The sequence below is a fragment of the Sardina pilchardus genome, chromosome 4 (assembly GCF_963854185.1).
Source record: "Sardina pilchardus chromosome 4, fSarPil1.1, whole genome shotgun sequence".
NCBI classification, from domain to species: domain Eukaryota; kingdom Metazoa; phylum Chordata; class Actinopteri; order Clupeiformes; family Clupeidae; genus Sardina; species Sardina pilchardus.
The window spans coordinates 16,273,436-16,292,391 of record NC_084997.1 but is presented as its reverse complement, the minus strand read 5'-3'; the positions used below and the strand labels follow the sequence as shown (position 1 = coordinate 16,292,391).

Here is an 18,956-nt window from a genome sequence, read left to right as displayed (position 1 = left end):
TTATAGGCTACCTGTATCCCACATGACAGGCTGGTCACACCAACATTAGCTTCCTTAAAAGGTCACGCGGGTGGCCCAACCATAGGGCCCAACCAGCTAAAGCAGCGAAGACCAGCAAGAGCTGGAAGAAGACCATCAAAGACCAGCTAAAACCAGCTACCAGCATAAGATGGTTTCTATAGCTGGTTTTTTTTCAGCAGGGTTGAAAGAGAGAAAGAACTTGATTACATATCAAAAATTGAGTAAAAAAATCCTAATTTATTAAACAGCACCTTCATTCGAAGAATGGGTTACACCAGGGTAATAAACAATAACATGATAAATTAAAATAAAACAAAATAAAAAGCATTTATTTATTTTTTTAAAAAAGGAGGTATGACAACTGTGGTCAAGTGAAAGAGTTGGTCTCATTGAAGTGGTCAGTGTCCAGAGCGATGTACTCAAGCTGGAAGCCCCCCGCTGTTACGGAGGAGTCCGACAGGAACTTCAGTGTCATGACGTTACCTAGCAACAACATTTTTAAACATATTAGTTTCTACAACTACAACTATAATACATTTAAAATATTTGATTCATGGCAGACAAGAAAGGAAAAACACCAGCCAAGAAGGGAAGAGACAAATACATTGCGAGTCCATTGCAGTAGTCACTCTCTCACTCTCTCACTCTCTCTCTCTCTCTCTCTCACTCGCTCTCTCAGACACACACACACACACACACACACACACACACACACACACACACACACACACTCGCACAAAAGTATTATAGATCACAGATTGTGTAAAAGGATACCTGTACTAATGAAGTCCTCGGGTAACTCATCTCCACAGAACCTATAAAATAAATAAATTACAATGTTTTGTTGAGAATTTAACTTATTTTTTTAATCAATGTCAATGTCACTGTTAGTCACATCCAGCTGCTGCTATAGTCTGGGAAAGCTCAGTGGAAGCTAAATGCTGAGTGATTTTTGTTCTTAATTAGCTGCATAGAGGTGGTGAGGCCAACGAGTACAGTATGAACCTTTCAAGGGTGTTGGGCCAACTACTGTATGTGGTCAAAGTTGTGGAAATCTCAACACAGGCCAGGGATGTAGTGGAGGCTTAACTCAAGTAAAATTCATACCCACCTCTTATTTTACCACTACTACACCCCTGACACAGGCCTTTAGCAATGTCAAACATGGTATAACTCATCTCCTTACTTCTTTTGTGTGGTCTTAGCACTCATGTCAGTAATTATAATTTTTGATGTCCTTAAACCAATTAGAATCCCACAGTACAGTTAATGTTTGAATGTAGTGCAAGGCTACACACTACTAGGCTAGGTGAACCCTGCCTGACCTGCCGGCAAATTTGGATTTCGCCTGACAGCTCAGGCTGGAAACCTGCACATCTACAGTATATCCCCTGCGTCCTGTCCACAACCTTTGAGTCCAATCACAAACTAGCTTATCCAAAAGACACACCCGGATCGTTGGTCTTGGACTATCCAAGCATAGGAGTAATTTGAACTATGCCCATTGATGCCTCTTGTGCAGTAGAAATAAAGACTCCAGACTCCGCAGACTAATGTTCAATCTTGAAAGACTGAGCTTAGCATGGTGATAGCCAGACTAACACACCACTACTCTAATGCATTTCTGTGCTGGTTTTGACCAGCTGAGTCGTGGAGTTGCTACGCCTTGTACTGTACAATTCACCTTCCAGCAAATCCAGAGACGTCATCATAGCTGTCATAGATCTCGAGGTAGTCGCTGAGACAGGCTGTGTCATCCTCAATGTCAAAATCCAGGAAGTGCAGACGAACCCTCTGACCAAAACGAACACGGATATGCCAGTAGCAGATCTGCTCGTCAGGGTACTCCTCGGGATACCCGGGCGTGTTCAGCACCTTCTGGGGGTCTGTGTGGACTCCTCCACATTCTTTTGCTGCGAAGACAAGATGGGAAAATGGATGACATTAATTCGCTGTTTTCAGACAAGCACTGGACTCCAGACATAGCCTGGAAATCCAGACCCAAATCTATACAATCTGTACAATCTGTGCAATCTGTACAAAAGAATACACCGGGACTTATATGTATGCTACTAAAAGCCACAGTTTACACTGCTCTGTGCATTCAATACATGTGACAAATCGTCAAGTTAGGAAAAGTATTTTGCATGCCTCCATAAATGTGTGCAGTCAAAATACAGACGATAGCCTTCACTGGACAGTGAACACATGCAGTGTGTCCTGTTTGGGTCATTTGAATTTGAGTGAAATATTACATTTCCCATATGCAGTCTGAAATACAAACCCTTTCTTGAGTAAATTGAAAATGAACTCCATATGTGTGTTGCGACCTCAATAGCTTTCCAGGGGGTAGAAACAGACTGCTAGGTCATTTTCTCCCAATTTCCATATTTTACAAGAAATGCAAACCAAACATTCTCTCTATCAAAGAATCAAGAAGAAGAAAAACACCATAATCTTGGCAGCCTTGAACAATTTACCCATGGGATTTTTTCCAAGGGGAATATATGACTTCTTCAGTCACATCTCGTGCCAAGCCCTCTGTATATGTGTGTGGTCATACAACAATTACTGCGCAAATGGGCTGAAGTCTATATATACCTCGCTGGTATGATGTTATAAGCTGTGTGCTTGAGACAACAGCGTAATTCTGTTTCCACCTCAGTGTTCCATTCTCTCCTAACCCAAAATGCCAAAGTCTATACCGGGCCGGCCGCAAGAGAGCCATCAATCTAATACAAACAAACCAAAAAGTATAGGGTCCTAATTTATAACATGGGCAAAGTGTAAGGTCTATTTTCTAACTAAAGGTAATTTAATAACAAAGCAAAATCTATTTGCTAACTCAATATAATAGGCAAGATTATTCACTGAAGCATCAGTGTATCAGCTCAATATTCACACACACCACAACAGTTTTAATTCAAGCACGAGATACTTTGCTCATTGTGTGACTTTGCCCATAGCGTCCATAGCGGGAAACTTATCTGAAAGCAAACTTCCACTCTATCACCCGAAATACAGACGATGGATAATCGGATGACCACAGGATAGTTTTACTTGGCTCATATCTCTCCGCTTAATATCACACATCACATACTTCATGGTGAATTTCAACTCGAGGAAAAAATATTCCTGTCTAATTCCAGCTGGCTGGGCAGTAGCATCTTGGAAAGAGAAAGTCACTCAGATGATGTACCACAAAATCCCCTTGATCTAGTAAAACTTTCAGCTTCTTAGACAGTGTACATAAAACAAATGCACTCATCTGGGTGGTTTTCAGATACACCCTCACAGGAGGGACAGACAGACCTTTCAAACATTTCCTTCAGCAGGAAAACACTCTTTCTTGTATGAAGTGAAATCTAAGCACACTTGTTACAACAAACTTGAGAGTTCTCAGGGGCATCAAGGATTTGCTCCATTTCTCTTGATTTTAGTGACTCATCGAAAGCTGTAAAATTTATAGGGTCATGTCATCGTTTGTCACAGTGCGTCATTGCTAATAAGAGTTATCACATTTCACCCAACCTTGTGCCACGGGATGTTTAAATGTAGACCACAAATCTCCCCTCTCTGGAAAACGGAAGTGAAGTGATATCAACCTGGGGGTGAGTCTACCAACCAATGTATCTAAGCAACCAAGCAAAATGCAAAACATGTAACAACTTAGCACAAGGTGGGTAAGTTCTTCATGTAGCCTACATCAAATGTCGTAACATTCCATCACAAATATTAAGAGATTCTTTCATCTTCATTTTGTCCCTTAAATATCCCACTCTTTCAACATCCTTTCCCCATAACCCCCCCCCCCCCCCCCCATCCCATAAAAACAGATGTTAGTATGATTTACCACCTGGCGAACAAGTTTGTTGCCCCTGGAGACCTCAAATTGTTTTCACTTGTTTCAAGACTTCTTGTAATGACTCACATATGAGCCATAAGCCATCATAGGTCTTTCAATGCAATGGACTTCCCTATTCTCTATGGAAGGAGACCAACATCGTCTTGAGAAAAGATTTATTACTTGTGTAGCTTCCCACGCAAAACCACAGTCTGTTTGACCCATGGAATCCACTGGGACATCATGCACCGCTACCACGACTGCTTCACACCCATTTGTCTCAGCCTTTACGTACCGTCAGGGTTGTAGCAGTAGACGTCCCACCTCTCGCTCTTGTTCAGCCTGTAGCCGTAGTCGATGATGCCGACCTTTCCGAAACCACAGTTGGCGCCGGCTTTGACTATGGGGTAGCCCACACGTCCTTTATCAAACCAGCCCGCAGAACACACATGAAACCCTGTAGGAGTGAGATGGAGGGGGATTGGATGGATGGATGATTGGATGGATTGTTTTGAAAGAAGAGAAAAAAAAACAGTTTGCCAAGAGATGAGTAACAACTGCTTTTCTCTCTGTTTAGAAAACTCAGTCCTCTCTCAGAACAAGCACTTCTCAGAGGAAGCTATTTGGAACCCTTTGATTGTGTCTTACACAATATTTTTGTTGTATTTATTTTAGACCCATCATTATCAGTGTCAATATTTAGACTAAAATTATAGTAGACTCATCACTGCTGTCCTTTCAATTCAACAGTATGAGAGTGTACCTGTATTATGCACTGAACAACATTGCATTTAGGCATAGCCTAATAGAGGCCGTTTGTTATAATGTACATTGGGATATGCTGTATGGAGTCAAACAAAATAAAACCTTTGATTTGTAAGACAACCCCATGCGGTAACAAATGCCAGGCTGTGAATTGTGGTTGCCTCTCAGGCAATGCTATAACCAAATACAAGCCCTCCCTGAGTTTACAAAGAGGGGTATAAAAGCCTCTTGTTTGGCAAAGCTGCAATCTGGTGAGAACAGCCAGGAAATAAGGAATAAAGACAAACCTCCTGGGACAGCCGCTACTGGCAAGAGAGACCATGGAGACAACAAAGCCATTAAGCCTTGTACCCAGAACCTGGATAAGATCGCTCTGCAGTGGGCGTAAAGTGATCACCCAGAGTCCATTTATATATAAGAGAGGAAGAGGGACGAGTGCAACTCAGATGTCCTCTTTAGTCCTCTTTAGTATTTATTTATTTATTTATGGTGCTAAACAGTGACTAACATTTCGATGTTACAAAGGACTCTGATGAAGATGTTTGTAACATCGAAAGGTTAGTCAATGTTTTGCACCATATAAATAAACTCAGATGTCCTCTTTAGTATTTATTTATTTATTTATGGTGCTAAACAGTGACTAACATTTCGATGTTACAAAGGACTCTGATGAAGATGTTTGTAACATCGAAAGGTTAGTCAATGTTTTGCACCATATAAATAAATGAATTCTAAAGAAGACATAAGAGTTGCACCGGCGTCCCTCTTCCTCTCATACACGATCTGTCCTGGCCTGGTTGCACCAGATCGTCGCATAACTGCAGAAGTGCGGAGAACCTTCCTTTGTCCATTTATACATACGGTACTCTGTATAGAGTATAATTCAGTTTATATAGTAGAATATAGTACAGAATTATATTTAGAAATATAATTTTGCTAAATACTGGTGGAATGGGCATCTGGTGGGATGACACACTGTCGTATATCAATGTCTGACATTCATGGAAACAACTCATTTGAAAAACATTGTGACCAGTTGTTTATCAAAGTGCATGCATCCCTCCCCCCCACCATCAACCCACCCACACACACACACACACATACAGACACACACCCATGTGCACATGTGCTACTTGACTCTTGGTGTATCTGGATGTGGTCCAATTGTTTACACAGGCAAGACCCAAGTGATGACAGAACTTTTGCTTGTTGCCAGAGACACTCCAGGCATCCAGCGAACCAGGAGGGATACAGACCTATTTGACGGGCTGCCTCCAGCTGTTCGTAAGTGGCCAGAGTCCCCCCCTCGTACTTGCAAACAGCCTTGGCCTCCTTGTATGTCAGCTGATATCTCCCCTTTCGAGATTCCCGGTGGTACACTCCTGCTGCTTGTTCTATTGAAACACAAACACAACAAAAATCACTTGTCAATTTTTAATGATACTACCAATGGCCTCAAACGAAGCTTTCTCTGGTCTGTTGATCTAGCACAAGCCTCCTGCAAGGAGATTCAAACAGATCTCTGGGTGGTAGAGGAGGAGATATCAGCCAGGATAATTCAAACCAGATAACATAGTCTGACATAGATTTTAATAAAGGTAAAATTAATAGTCATCTTTATCTAATCTACTCTATTGCAGTTAGAACAGAACACTTAAGCCAGCAGTTGCCAGGGCATCTCTCCCTTGGCATCTGTGCAGATCTTGGGTCCTTTCAGTGGTGCCGCTGCTGTACGCTTCCTTGAACTCTGTTTTGACATTACGCATGCATGACCTTGTAGAAGTTGGAGCCCTCAGCAAATTAGCCGTAAGCCAATCTTTTCCCTCAACCTCCCACTCTGTCACAGCGCGGACCAATTAAAAAACTTTAGCGTGTTACACCAGTAATGGCATTTCACACACTCAAACATTATAGCCCGGGTGGGTCACATGCCGCATTACTAAACTCTTTCCGTATAGACTCCAGATGTGTTCTATTCATCAACATATAATTAATTCCAGCAAATGAACGTAAGCTTTCCATAGCAACAGTTGACGGCCAATAGGTTAGCCTACATCCTAAAAAGAGTTTGGTAAGAAGCTGATAACCTTTGTCTCCAGATATTATGGCTTAAGATGTGAAGAATCACTGCATCATGCAGTTAAAATTAAGTTGGAACATCAGATCTGGGGCACAATGTCTTCCTCTAACAAACCATGAATGATAATATTATGTTCTGCCAAATTTGGCAATATGCTATTTAGTGAGTTGCAGTCCACCATGATGTAGTCATTTCCTCATGTTTACAACACCATGTGAAGTAGTAATTTCTGTCAGCACAGAACCATATGTGTCTCTGTCCTACTGTGTGTCAACATCCTCCATGTCCAAAGACAGACATTAGCCTACCTTTACACCAACAAAATAGTCGCCAACTCATGCAATACAATTCTTACATTTCTCTGGAAATACTATTAAGGAGAGTCTACGTTAAGCTACTTGAAGAATCGAATTAATCTAATTAATCTGCAATATCTGTAATAAACTGTTGCTGCTAACACATTTTTCTAGCCTAAATTAAATTCAACATTAAACATAATTAAAAAAAAAAAAAAAAAAAAAAAAAATATTCAAGGAAGTAAATGATTACCCAGCCATATGGAGTTATGAAGTATTCCATTCTGGTATCCCCAGCCTTCAATTTCCTTCAAGACGAAGCAGACTGCTAAAGCCAGAATCAATGAGCGCATCCTCCTGGTGTAGTCAAACTATGAGCACATGTGTCAGTAGTGAACGGCAGCTGCTGTCGTCTGCGCTGAGCTAATCCGCACATCTGCAACCCAACCTTAAATACGTCTCCCAACCCACCACTACCGGGAACTGTCCCAAACGGAGCGCATGGGGTCTGACGTTGTTCCACAGTGGGAGGAACGGTGTAGTTTAACGACAGTGGGAGAGAAGGGGAAGCCCTAGCGGAACTTCAGTGCCGGTGAAATTCTGCCAAACTTTCGGGAATGTCCTCTGGGATATGTCTGTAGTAGCCTGGTGCGAAGCCTATCGAATCCAAGAGGCGCCACTGAGGTAGTAACCTCGCTGTGTATCGAGGCAGACAGAGAGAGCTCTTAATGCTTTAAAATAGCCTACCCCAGTGTTATCTGTGACTGATAACCTATCCTGCTCTCTGATGGACATGTCACCTAAAATCGCTTATGTATGACTAGAAGGCTACAGGATAGGACAACTTGTCATCAACATGTGGTAAGGATTAGAGAGCGTATGATTGCATTAATATAAACATATAGTTTTACAGTATATACCTTTACAGGCCTAATAATTAATAGGCTACTATGTGTGCTTATGCCATCTAAAAGTGGCCTGTGCCCTGGCTTTGACAGTCTCAGTTGGGTGATTAACACCTTCATGTGGTATGAAATTTACAGCTGGTTCCATCATGCCTTAACCCTCTAACTCAATTAAATGTTAATGAGATGTTGTGCAAACCTTGTTGGGCAGACATACATTTTCTAGGCCACTAAGTGCTCATGACCACGTCTGGAAATTCAAAATTGGGTGGGTTATTTTTTCGCTGTCTCTCTCCTGCTAGGCTACAGGATATTACTAACTTGCTATGAGACATTGTGGTTCTTACATACATCTTCTGATGCAACTTTGGACACATCATCGGTGATGTGAGAGATTTAAGACATTGTGAGTCTAGCATTGTGAGTAGTATAATTACTTACAGATTCCATGACTTTGTCTAATTAGGTGTATTTGGATTTAAAGGGTGTTGCCATAATATATTTCCTGACCACTCCCTTGCCATATATAACTCAGTCTCAACATCAATTTTAAGTAGCATGAATGTAGTAAATGTTGCTATGTTGCCTTTTGCTATTCTGACAAGGCTTGGATTATATGTACAACTTGTAAATGACAATCAAATAAACCAATTCAATTCAATTGCTCAAGGTTTGAGATTGAAGGAGTTCTGGCAGTATTTCTGCATTTTTCATCTCAGATGTAGAGCATTCAAGTAAATATGCTAAAATAAATAGAATAGAATAGAATAGAATTGTCTTTATTGTCATTGTCACAGGTACAACAAAATGTAAAGCGCTTTACCGATATAAACAGCGATAGCACAATTACCTCAATGCAGAAAAATAATCAGACATTCCACAATTATTCATCGCATTATTCATCACTTGTGTTTTCAATTATAGGCTAGGCTACTCATCGCAGATTGGCTTTACATTGCACACACATTAGAGGCAACATTCTTAAAAGGGGGGCATATTTTCACTATCCAGATCATTTCTGGGCATCCGTGCAGTTAACCCACTCAACGTGGGCCGCTGGAGGGGATCTGTTGAGGATAAGGGCTCCTTTGTTCAGGGCTGTTTTTACAGCGGTGCCCACAGGCTGCCACTCCATGACTTAACATCCTGCTGCTGCTGCTGTGCGCCAGACATGAGCTGGTGCTGCTGCTGGTGCTGGTGCTGGTGGTGATGGGGCCTGTTGTTTTGTCGGTCCTGGGACCTGGCACACATTTATACATATGCAGATATATGCGAATGCACACAGACATACATATGTATGTGCACACACACCCACATGCGCACACACACACACACACACACACACACACACACACACACACACACACACACACACACACACACACACAGACAAATTCAGTGCACGCATACACATTCCTGTGCACACACGCACACACACATACACCCATACACAGGAAAAACGACAGTTTTCAGTAAAGTCTTCAGTAAATCTTTGCCCAGTATTCCTAGAAATCAAAATGAGTGAGTAGGGATTTCACCCCTCCTTTGGAGCTCATGACCTTGAACACTAGTCAACGCATCCCCCCAGATGGGTTTCATGGAACAAGTCCAGTGCAGACTGGTCTGCTTGTTTGTGCTCAGTCGTCCATTGAAAATAAAGGTGTTGACTACAGCAGTGACAGCTGTTGTTGTGAAATTAGATGAGAATGTTTACACTGAGGATCTCTTAAGCCTTGCAGTATTTCTAAGAAGTTAAGTTCGTTTTTCCACTTTGCTGTAATGTGCCAGAATATTTGAAATTCTCAGATTCAGGAAAGCTCTGATTTCATGCTGCAGGTGGCAGTAAGACTCAGTGAATGAAACCTGATTATCCTGTTTTGATTCCGCAGGAACTCTTTTAGACAACACAGGGAGCAGTGCTTAGGGAGAAGATCCATAAGCATTCAGTGAATGCGGTGGCAAATAATGATGTGTGACATTCTTTGATAGACAATCAATTTTGACTCAAATATAGTAAGGCCAGGTGCATAATGACTGATATTTTTGTTCAGTAACATTTGTTAAACTTCTACTTTACTCCAGTAGGTGGCAGCATCATGCAATTTTTGTGCAGTAGTCGTTGGCTCCATTGATGAAAAATGGCACATAGTAGCAATACTGTTTGTTCCATGTCTAACGAGCAAGTCTGTGAGCAGAGATGTTGTGGCACAGCAGGAGATGTTTGTGTGTTACACTGCTTTTAGTACAGGTGCCTGGAAACAAGTTCTGTAATTGTAATCTGTAAGTCCAACCAATGATACAAACCCATTGGGTATATGGTAAACAGCTCTCACAGGCTCAGTGAGTGTGAGGATGCCTGCTTCATCGCCTGGTGATGGGGGCAATGAGGTGATGTCAGCTGTGTGAAGAAGCAAATTAGCAAAATATTCACAGCTTTGCCCTTTGGATCAGACATGGGAAGTAGGTCATGGTTAACACACAAGTATTTACATTACAAAGGGACTCTAGGCAGAACTGAAAACAAGCTGCTATACAACACCAGCATGTGGAAGGAGAGGAGGCATGTTTTGTGTGAGCCACTGTCGTTTGTCATTAGCCAATTAGTCGGGAGAAATGTCAGAACTTGGTGACAGAACAGTGAGGCTTTAATAGGAGGTATAGATATTGTGGTTCCTCTGAAAAATCTTTGCAGAACAGTGGCAATATCACTTTGGGGCAGCCGCGTCCCCAACCTACTGGTTAGGGCTTCGAGCTTGTAACCAGAGGGTTGCCAGTTCAATCCCCGACCAGTCCACGGTTGATGTGCCCTTGAGCAAGGCACCTAACCCCTCACTGCTCCCCGAGCACCGCTGTTGGGCAGGCAGCTCACTGCTCTGGGTTAGTGTGTGCCTCACTGTGTATTTACTGCGTGCTGTGTGTGTGTTCAGTAATTCACAAATTGGGATATCTGCAGAGATCAAATTACTCTCACAGGATCAAAAAAGTATACTTATATACAGTACACATTGTACTGTCTGGTTTGTTTCTGAACAGGTCTCCATGCCTGGGCCCCATGAAGCTTTCATCCACCACTCCTATATTATGCCCTTGCTTCATTTATGTTTCCAACTGCAAAACTGTATGCCACTGTGATCAACAATGACTGGACCATTTTATTCAGGATTTTGATTATATGCATTGTTTTGTTGCTTATGGCATCCCACAGGTGGCTAGGCTTTATGATACAGTGGAAGATTTCAATGTTTCACCTCACTCATTTTTCTGTATGTGATGCATGTAGGGACCCCCCACACACACACACACACACCATCACCCCCCATCCTCCATCCCTGAGGAAACAGTGCCCTTGGTCAGAGGGCTTCCCTTACATCAAAACGTGTCATCCCACCTTCTCTGTCAGTCCTGGTTGGTGTATTTCCCCCACGTGGCTGAGTCTCTATGGAGCGCTGACATAGACCTAAAAGAAAGTATCACTGAATGACCATTGAGAGAAATGACCTGAGCGATGAAATAAGTGCGCACTCGAGATGGAAACCTCGCTGAGGAAAAGCTCCAGAAGAGCCGCTCATCCCCTGGCGCCCAGTTCACATACCTCGCATGCCAGCCTGCGGAGAGATTGCCAGTTATCAAATTTCCCTCTCGTGAGGTGGAGGCGTGGTGGTGAACCAGCAATCTTATTAGCCACGGCCGGAGGAGTACGCCACACGGCCGCCTGTCTGGCTCTCAGTGCACACACAGACCAAGAGGGGAGTTGTGTGTAGAAGTCGTCGACATGCCTGTTCTTAGCACTCCATGCTAGTATCCAACGTTGTTAGTGGAAGTTAATATATGCCATTCTATTAGCAGAAGTTAGTATGCCATGCTATTAGTAGACGTTAGTATGCAATATTAGCAGAAGTATGCCATGCTGTTAGTAGAAGTTAGTGTGCCAAAATGAGCAAAAAGCACCGGTAACATGATTTTAAATAAGTTTGAATGTTTAAAAGGCAGTAGTGAGTTTAATACAAATGTGAATAAAAAACCCACAGGGAATAAATGTTGGGCAATGAGCAGAGTAATGAGGAAGACAGAAAGAGAGAGAGAGAAATGGGGCAGCAGGAAGGGTGTGCTCTGGGTAGCTGTAGTCATATAAAGGGGTTTTGTCATTTGTTTGGGAAGAATGGCTGAATTACACAGTTCAGACAAAAACAGGCTCTTGCTCACGCATGCGTCACCAACACAAACAACAGGCATGTGGACACAACAAACCACAGGAGAGGTGGCAGCACCTCCCTCTCCCCCTTCTGCAGTAGAGACAAAAAGAAGACACATTCACCTCAAGCATCAAACCATTTGAGATGAAATCCCTGCACGTCCATTTTGGAGTTCCAATCATTCACTCTCACAAATAAAAGAGACATGTTCATGTGCATCAGTTCACCTCTTGGTTCTGGTTTAATGGGAGATGGCTGCTCATGTTGTCTGGGTTATAACTCCCAGCACTTTTCTCATGACCTCACCTCAGAGCAAAGCCAGGAGTTCCTCCATTTCCCCATCTCTGCCTCTCTGCCTCCCTGCTTCTGACTCTCTCTCTCTCTAGACTACAGACTTCACACACTGGTGTTTTATGTCCCCTCAATAAATATCCTCCAGACATTTTGCGCCGTTTTATTCACGGTGCAATGTGAATGAAATCCTCCTTGGATTAATTTTGTTTCATACATAACAGCTATAAATGTTCTGATAAGATTTGACCCCTTAGTAGCCTACTGAGGGTTTTATGAGTTATGAAACTCAAAATGGCTTAGCAGTTTGTTTGAAAACGTGTCAACCGTCATAGGCCTAGCTATTAAAGAAGACATCCAAAGACAACATCTCAGTGCTTGTGCGGTAGCACATGTGAGGCTGGCAGCACTTCTCCCTAGTGAGTCTTAAAGTGTGGTGTCTTACTGAAAGCCTATTCAGTGTGTTTTAAACCGTAACTGTTTTAAAATTATCAGGATGAACCAGATGCGAGACAAAGGACCGCAACGGGTGTGACACACTGCACTCAACAAACACCCAGTGTATTTGCGGTTACTGTATATACACGTGAATTTCAACACCATGCCCTTACTGGAAAGATTCCAGCAAACATATGTTTTAAAATGCATCTGCTGTATGTTTGGAACTTAATAGTTGTGCAGGCTGTTGATTCTTTGTTGATGGTGAGCATTCATTAGTGATGGATGGTTGACTCATGTCATGTGTGTGTTTCTGCAGTATTTCACAACTGCGAGTGAGGGAGAATATGTCTAGACTATGCACGTGAAAGGCTCTTGCTGTACACTCATTTATTTTTAGTGAGTTGTTAACTCTGTTACATTCTGCCCCTTACATCTTCACTCTTCACTCCTTTGTAGCTCTCTATTTATTTACGCCTTTTCTTTTATGATTTCCTTTTCTTTTTTATTATTCTCTTTTAAAAAGTGTATTTTATGCCTGACTTTTATTCTTGTTATGTGTATTTTATTATGTATTGTAAAGCACTTTGTGATTTTATCTAATAAAGTACTTACTTACTTACTTTACTCTGACAATGCATATCTTACCTGACCAATAATAACACAAATCCTTAAAAGTAATGTGCTGATTCCCTAATGCAACACGCCCATGGAGACACTGAATACATAAACAACAGCAGCAGGTTCAAACACACCTGGCTCCATGGGAAACAAACGAGCGTAGGCCACAGAGAGTCTTTCGTGCACCGGTCCTCAGCAGTAGGTCACCTCGTTGTGCGCGACTAACATGCTAACCTACTTTCCTCCCTCTGCCCGCAGAGTGCGTGTGTGTGTGCGTGCGGCCTCCTCCCCTCCCCTCCCCGCCCCGCGCCGATGACTTCACATCTGTCTGGGCCCTGTCCTGTGCTGGGCTGTGCTCTCCGTTCTAGCCCTGCCCCTGTGTGTGCACGCTGGGGGAACAGAGGCCCCTGCCCTGTGCCTCAGAGCTGGGGATTTATGAGTCCTCTGCCGGGGAAAAACAGCACAGCAGAGAGCTGTATAAGACTTCATGTGCAAATCATATAGATCGCCCAGTGACAGCGTATGGAAGTTTCAGAGAGATGGGGGGAAAGGAAGTGATTTCTGTTTTTTGTAAGTGTTCCCTTTGTCTCTGTGGCTGACGAGTCTTGTCACTTTGTGATGATCCATTGGGCGGAGTATTGAGCCACATATGGCGCTAGCTTGACACACATCATGATTGGGTGTTACAGCCCTAATAGCAGTATCGATGCTAAGTAGTAACAGTACTAAAGGGGGGCTTTTCTAAACGACGAATCTGAATTGGTGAAACACCAATGCCAAGCCTTTCTGGCACCGTAAACAATTGAGGTCCTCTGGATAGGTGTTAATTGAAGTACCACAATTAACAGAAAGCTGTTAACTGCACCTCTCTCTGGTGTGTGTATGTATGTGTGTGTGTGTTTTGTTGGGGGAGGCATGAGGTCCACTTCTAAGGGGCCTAAGGGAGAAAACAAATGTGCACACACACACACACAATTGCAGCTGTCTGGGCACTGGTTGTGTGTGCCTGGAACAGACCCTTCGATTGATTTAGGCCTTCAAAGCTCAGATGGCAGGCCTGTCAGGCATTTCCTTCCAGCTGCTGGAATTTTGGCCTGTTTGTTTTCTTTGTGTCGTCAGCGCTGGTGCACGGCAGACTGACTGCACCGCTGGTGGTGGCTGTGCTGTGCTGTGCTGAGGTGGGGTGGGGTGGGGAGCCTCTTGATGCTGATTGGAAATGGCACTGGACATTATTACGACACGCGTGGGTGGTGGGCGCTTAGTGGGCTTGCAGTTATGGCACTCGGCTGCTAGATGGCTCGGCCTTGTTCCCCCCCCCCCCCCCCTTAGTGACTAAAGACATCTGGCAATAACCAGGAATCATTCATCATTGTTAGGATGTGTGTAGAGGCACACTATAGAATCCTGTACCTCACTTCCTGCTTCTTGGCCTTGACCTATTTTTTGTATAGCGATGCAAGTGAGGGTAAACAACCCCTGATCCAAATAAATAGGCAGGAAGTCAGTTTCATTCCACCTCCAAATGCATCAAGATATGTGACTAGAATACACAGAAATAAAACACAAGCATTTACCAACCATCCTACATTTGTCTTAAAAGCACACAAGACTACTGTAGGTGAAATCACATGATACAGAGCAGATACCTAATAGGTTGGATTCAGGTCAGACTACCACCTCACACTCTATTTAACTAGTTGATTACCATTCACTAAACTGTATTATACAGTATATAATGTTATGTTCTATGTTTACATTTGTACTTTATTTTATTATAGAATGTATAAAACAAGAGAATAAGGAAAAAGCATTACCCTGCAGTTATCAGTTTATTGGGCATCTGTATAGTGTGTCTTCTATATTCTGTGTTTACAGTGTTAATCCAGTTACTGTGAAATGTCTTTACATGGGAAAACTATGAAATGGTTATATGGACACTTCAAAAGTGTGGCAGTGCATTATATCTGATACCAAACAAACAGGCAAACTTGAGGCCTACATCTGATGTTACGATGCTTGAGGAAGAAAATAGACACTCATTGACACACTGCATTCTTCTTATTAGCAGTTTTACAGGCTAAATACGCACACCTAGGCACACAGACACGTCCTCATGATCCTTTTCTGAACAAGAAACAACTTAGTTCTGAACGTCCAGTGGACACAAGAAAGACTCTTTTGTGCAGGTCCTGATGCTAGCGATTTGAGCGTGCTCCCAAGCGTGTAAGTGATGACAACATTCCAGATGTGGATCCATCACATCTGGGAGGAAAGGTGTGGTAATAAGTCTTCCACCGGCACTGTTCGACACGGGTCATTTCTCCGTGCGGATGGGGCACATGTGTAAGTTGTCCAGGCTGTCCACAACAATTGCTTCACCTACAAGCCATCTTATTTATGTAAGGAAGCATCTGGAATGTGTAAACATGTTTGCACAGAAAGCACACACACACACACACACACACACACACACACACACACACACAAGCAGCAAGCAATGTGAACCCCAAACACACTACTCACACACACACTTCTCTCACACACACACAAGCTCACGTCACACAGCCAGACTGTTGACCTACTGCCTCTCTTTAACAGGACCACGACAAATGCACATAAATCTCTGTCTGGTTGTGTCCCACCCCTCTACAACAGCCAGTATAAACATTTCTTGTGTCATTCATACCCTTTATATCCTTTATGAATGGAGAGGGGAAAGGGTGACGAACCCAAGTTATCACCCTCTAGTGGCCTCTAAATCTCTGGTTATACCAAGAGTCCTTTTTGATGTCAATCAACACGAGGGGACCAAAAGCAGGATGCTTTGTTCGTAGTACAGACAACAAGAGAAATGCAGCTCTTATGAGTGGTATTGCTTTATGAGTCTGATTCATAGCATCCATTGTGCAAAACAAGGGTGGAAATATCTATTGTATCTCTTTTGTAACCATAGTACCAAGTTAGTCCAAGTGATGACTGAAGGCGTATGTATACGTTATTGGTAAATCTACTTAAAGGAATCCAGTCACTGTAGAGCAGGGCTATCTTCTACCGTTACAGATTAAGGATGCATCCCGTTCAAAAGGCACACAGTTAAAAAATATATACATACACTAAGAAAAATCAATGCCTCAAAAAGGGGTGTACGTTCAATGTACAGTGCATCAATGTGGGAGACATGTGGGTTATGTAGATTTGGCAAATGTCACTCGTAAGGTCCACAACGGAGCTGAGGGGTTCTCAAAAACGCAGATGGTTCTTTAGAAAAAGGTTCCAAGTTCCTCTTTACATTCTGTAAAAAAGAAAAACCTTCCTTGGGCAGGCATCAATGACCATTCCATACTGCATCCCCCCCCCCCCCCATTTCTGCAAAGTCACTTGAGTCAACCATCAAAAGTCCCATAATGACACCAATATAAAAAGTTATGCATTGACCCCCCCCCCCAAAAAAAAAAAGAAAACAGGTGTCTCAGCGATCAGTCAGAAACTCATGGTTGAGGATGGTTCTGCTCAAGTGTTCCTCCAGTCCCTAAAAAAAGTTCCCCTCTTTTTGGACCGGTCCTGCCGTGCCCCTTGTCACCCCCATCAGTGGATGTCTCCGTTGAAGGGCTTGCTCTGCATCTGGAAGACCGTCTCCACTGCATGCGTAGAAATGGGCTGTTTGTACAGAGGGTTGGATGCCTAGAGAGAGAGAGAGAGAAAGAAAGAGAGAGAGAAAGAAAGAAAGAAAGAATGAGAAAGACATTTATGAAAAGGTTTCAGTCAAATAAACAAAGATATTATTATGTAGTCTGGCTGAATCAACAGCTTCAGAAAAGCAGAAGACTTTCTCTCTCCACTGACGGGGACAAGCTCCAGGATGGTTTCTGCTTTTAATCAGTAGATTATGTTTTTGCCAAGACCATGGTTTCAATGGTTGCGGACATTTCAGATTTCCATCTCAGAGATTTATAATGTGTACAATCATCACACATGGCACTCAAAGATGGTGGGAATAGGCATGGGACTGAGCAAGGACACCTGCTGTTGAAAGCCTTTGGCTAATCTACATCTGACCTCAAAACACCATGAAAAAGCAATATTTGAACAAAATAAAATTCATCCCTCATATCAAAATCGCGTGAAACCGTGACATACGAGACAACTGAAAGCCATCTGATTTCCTCTGAAATCAATGTGAGATGGGACATTAAACCTCTGTGATCTCTCTCAGAGAGCTTCCCAAGTGTTACGCTTCACTAACAAGTAAAGTGACTAGGTGTTTAGCAGACGCATTCATCCAAAGAGTCACAGACTCACAAATGGTGAGAACGGGAAATTATGGAGAGAGGGAGAGAGATGCTGCACACTCAGAGTTATAGGCCTATGGCCTTCTTCAGATCACATACAAAAACAGATGAGAACGTGAAATGAACCTGGCTAGACTGATTGGCTACATCCGTCACGGTTCTACCAAACACACGCCCCCCCCCCCCCCCCCCCCCCCAAAAACCCAGTAGTGGCTCATCCTTACCATCTCATAGCGAGCCCTGGAGCGGGCGTTCTGGAAGCGGGCGAACTCGCGGCGGTCGTGGACGGTGATCACCATCTTCCAGATGGCCAGCAGCACGATGCCCACCAGCAGAATGCTGCCCACCACGGCCAGCAGCACGGTCATGGCATCCGGGGCAGCGCCGCACTCTACAACAGAGGAGCGCCGGTCAGAGACGTCCGAGTCACGCGGATGCAGACACACAGAGGCAGACTATACAAACAGACTTGCTAGGCAGGGAACACACACACACACGCACGCGCACACACACACACACGCACGCGCACACACACACACACACACACACACACACACACACACACATTCAGTGCACAGATGCATGTACACCCCTACACAGTGTACACATAAACACACACACACACACACACACACACACACACACACACGTAGATTGAGTGCACAGATGCATGTACACCCCTACACGGTGTACAAACACACAGAGGCAGACTATACAAACAGACATGCTAAGCAGGGAACACACACAGGCATTCAGTGCACAGATGCATGTACACCCCTACATGGTGTTGTACACAAACAAACACTCGCACACAAACCACAAACTCTGCTATTACTCAAAACCCATTTGAGACAGTCAAACTCCAAAACATCCTGTCAGCGCACAACAACTGAACCAGCTGAACGCGTGCCCAGCTATGCACGGCTCTGTACTGTAGGTGCGCTTGACTTCATTTCCTCTCCACCCCAACAGGCTCCTGGCACAGACTCAAGGCCAAAAACACGACGCAACCCGGTGCCCCCTGAGAGCCCGGGCGAGTGATGTGGGAAAGCGAAGTGCCACGGGCCTGACGTCACCCACCTGGCTCCTGCAGCGCCGTGAGCACGGATTGGCCGTTGGCGTGCTCCGAGTAGGTGAACTTCATCACGCAGTCGTTCTCGGTTTTGAACAGGCACAGCACGGCATTCGGGTCGTCCGTCTCTGCGAGGGGAAA

The 18,956-nt window shown here is 43.6% G+C and overlaps 2 protein-coding genes across 2 annotated transcripts in view; both read right to left on the bottom strand.

Annotated features, from left to right (window-relative positions):
- Nucleotides 1-272: 272 nt before the first annotated feature.
- On the bottom strand, nucleotides 273-7,428 carry tnfaip6 (tumor necrosis factor, alpha-induced protein 6). The gene is made up of 6 exons (XM_062533441.1): nucleotides 7,260-7,428; nucleotides 5,887-6,024; nucleotides 4,161-4,322; nucleotides 1,706-1,934; nucleotides 796-836; nucleotides 273-504 (listed from the first exon to the last, which is right to left on the bottom strand). Exons 1-6 carry the CDS (start codon nucleotides 7,357-7,359, stop codon nucleotides 389-391), a joined length of 786 nt encoding a protein of 261 aa, XP_062389425.1. The 5' UTR covers nucleotides 7,360-7,428; the 3' UTR covers nucleotides 273-388.
- A 9,477-nt stretch (nucleotides 7,429-16,905) lies between these two features.
- Nucleotides 16,906-18,956, bottom strand: part of itgb5 (integrin, beta 5) — a 43,738-nt gene continuing 41,687 nt past the window's right edge. Inside the window, exons 13-15 of the mRNA XM_062534356.1 lie at nucleotides 18,824-18,943; nucleotides 17,968-18,134; nucleotides 16,906-17,135 (exon numbers count right to left, since the gene is read on the bottom strand). Coding sequence (XP_062390340.1) covers nucleotides 17,040-17,135; nucleotides 17,968-18,134; nucleotides 18,824-18,943 — 383 coding nt within the window. The 3' untranslated portion in view covers nucleotides 16,906-17,039. The remainder of the gene's footprint in view (nucleotides 17,136-17,967; nucleotides 18,135-18,823; nucleotides 18,944-18,956) is intronic.

Excerpts from the sequence above, each read along its gene's own strand:
- tnfaip6 (XM_062533441.1), bottom strand. The coding sequence starts at position 7,359 with ATGCGCTCATTGATTCTGGCTTTAGCAGTCTGCTTCGTCTTGAAGGAA. Across the intron at positions 1,935-4,160 it reads CTACTGCTACAACCCTGACG|CAAAAGAATGTGGAGGAGTC; the intron begins GTACGTAAAGGC and ends TTGTCTTCGCAG. Across the intron at positions 505-795 it reads CGAGGACTTCATTAGTACAG|GTAACGTCATGACACTGAAG; the intron begins GTATCCTTTTAC and ends TGTTGTTGCTAG.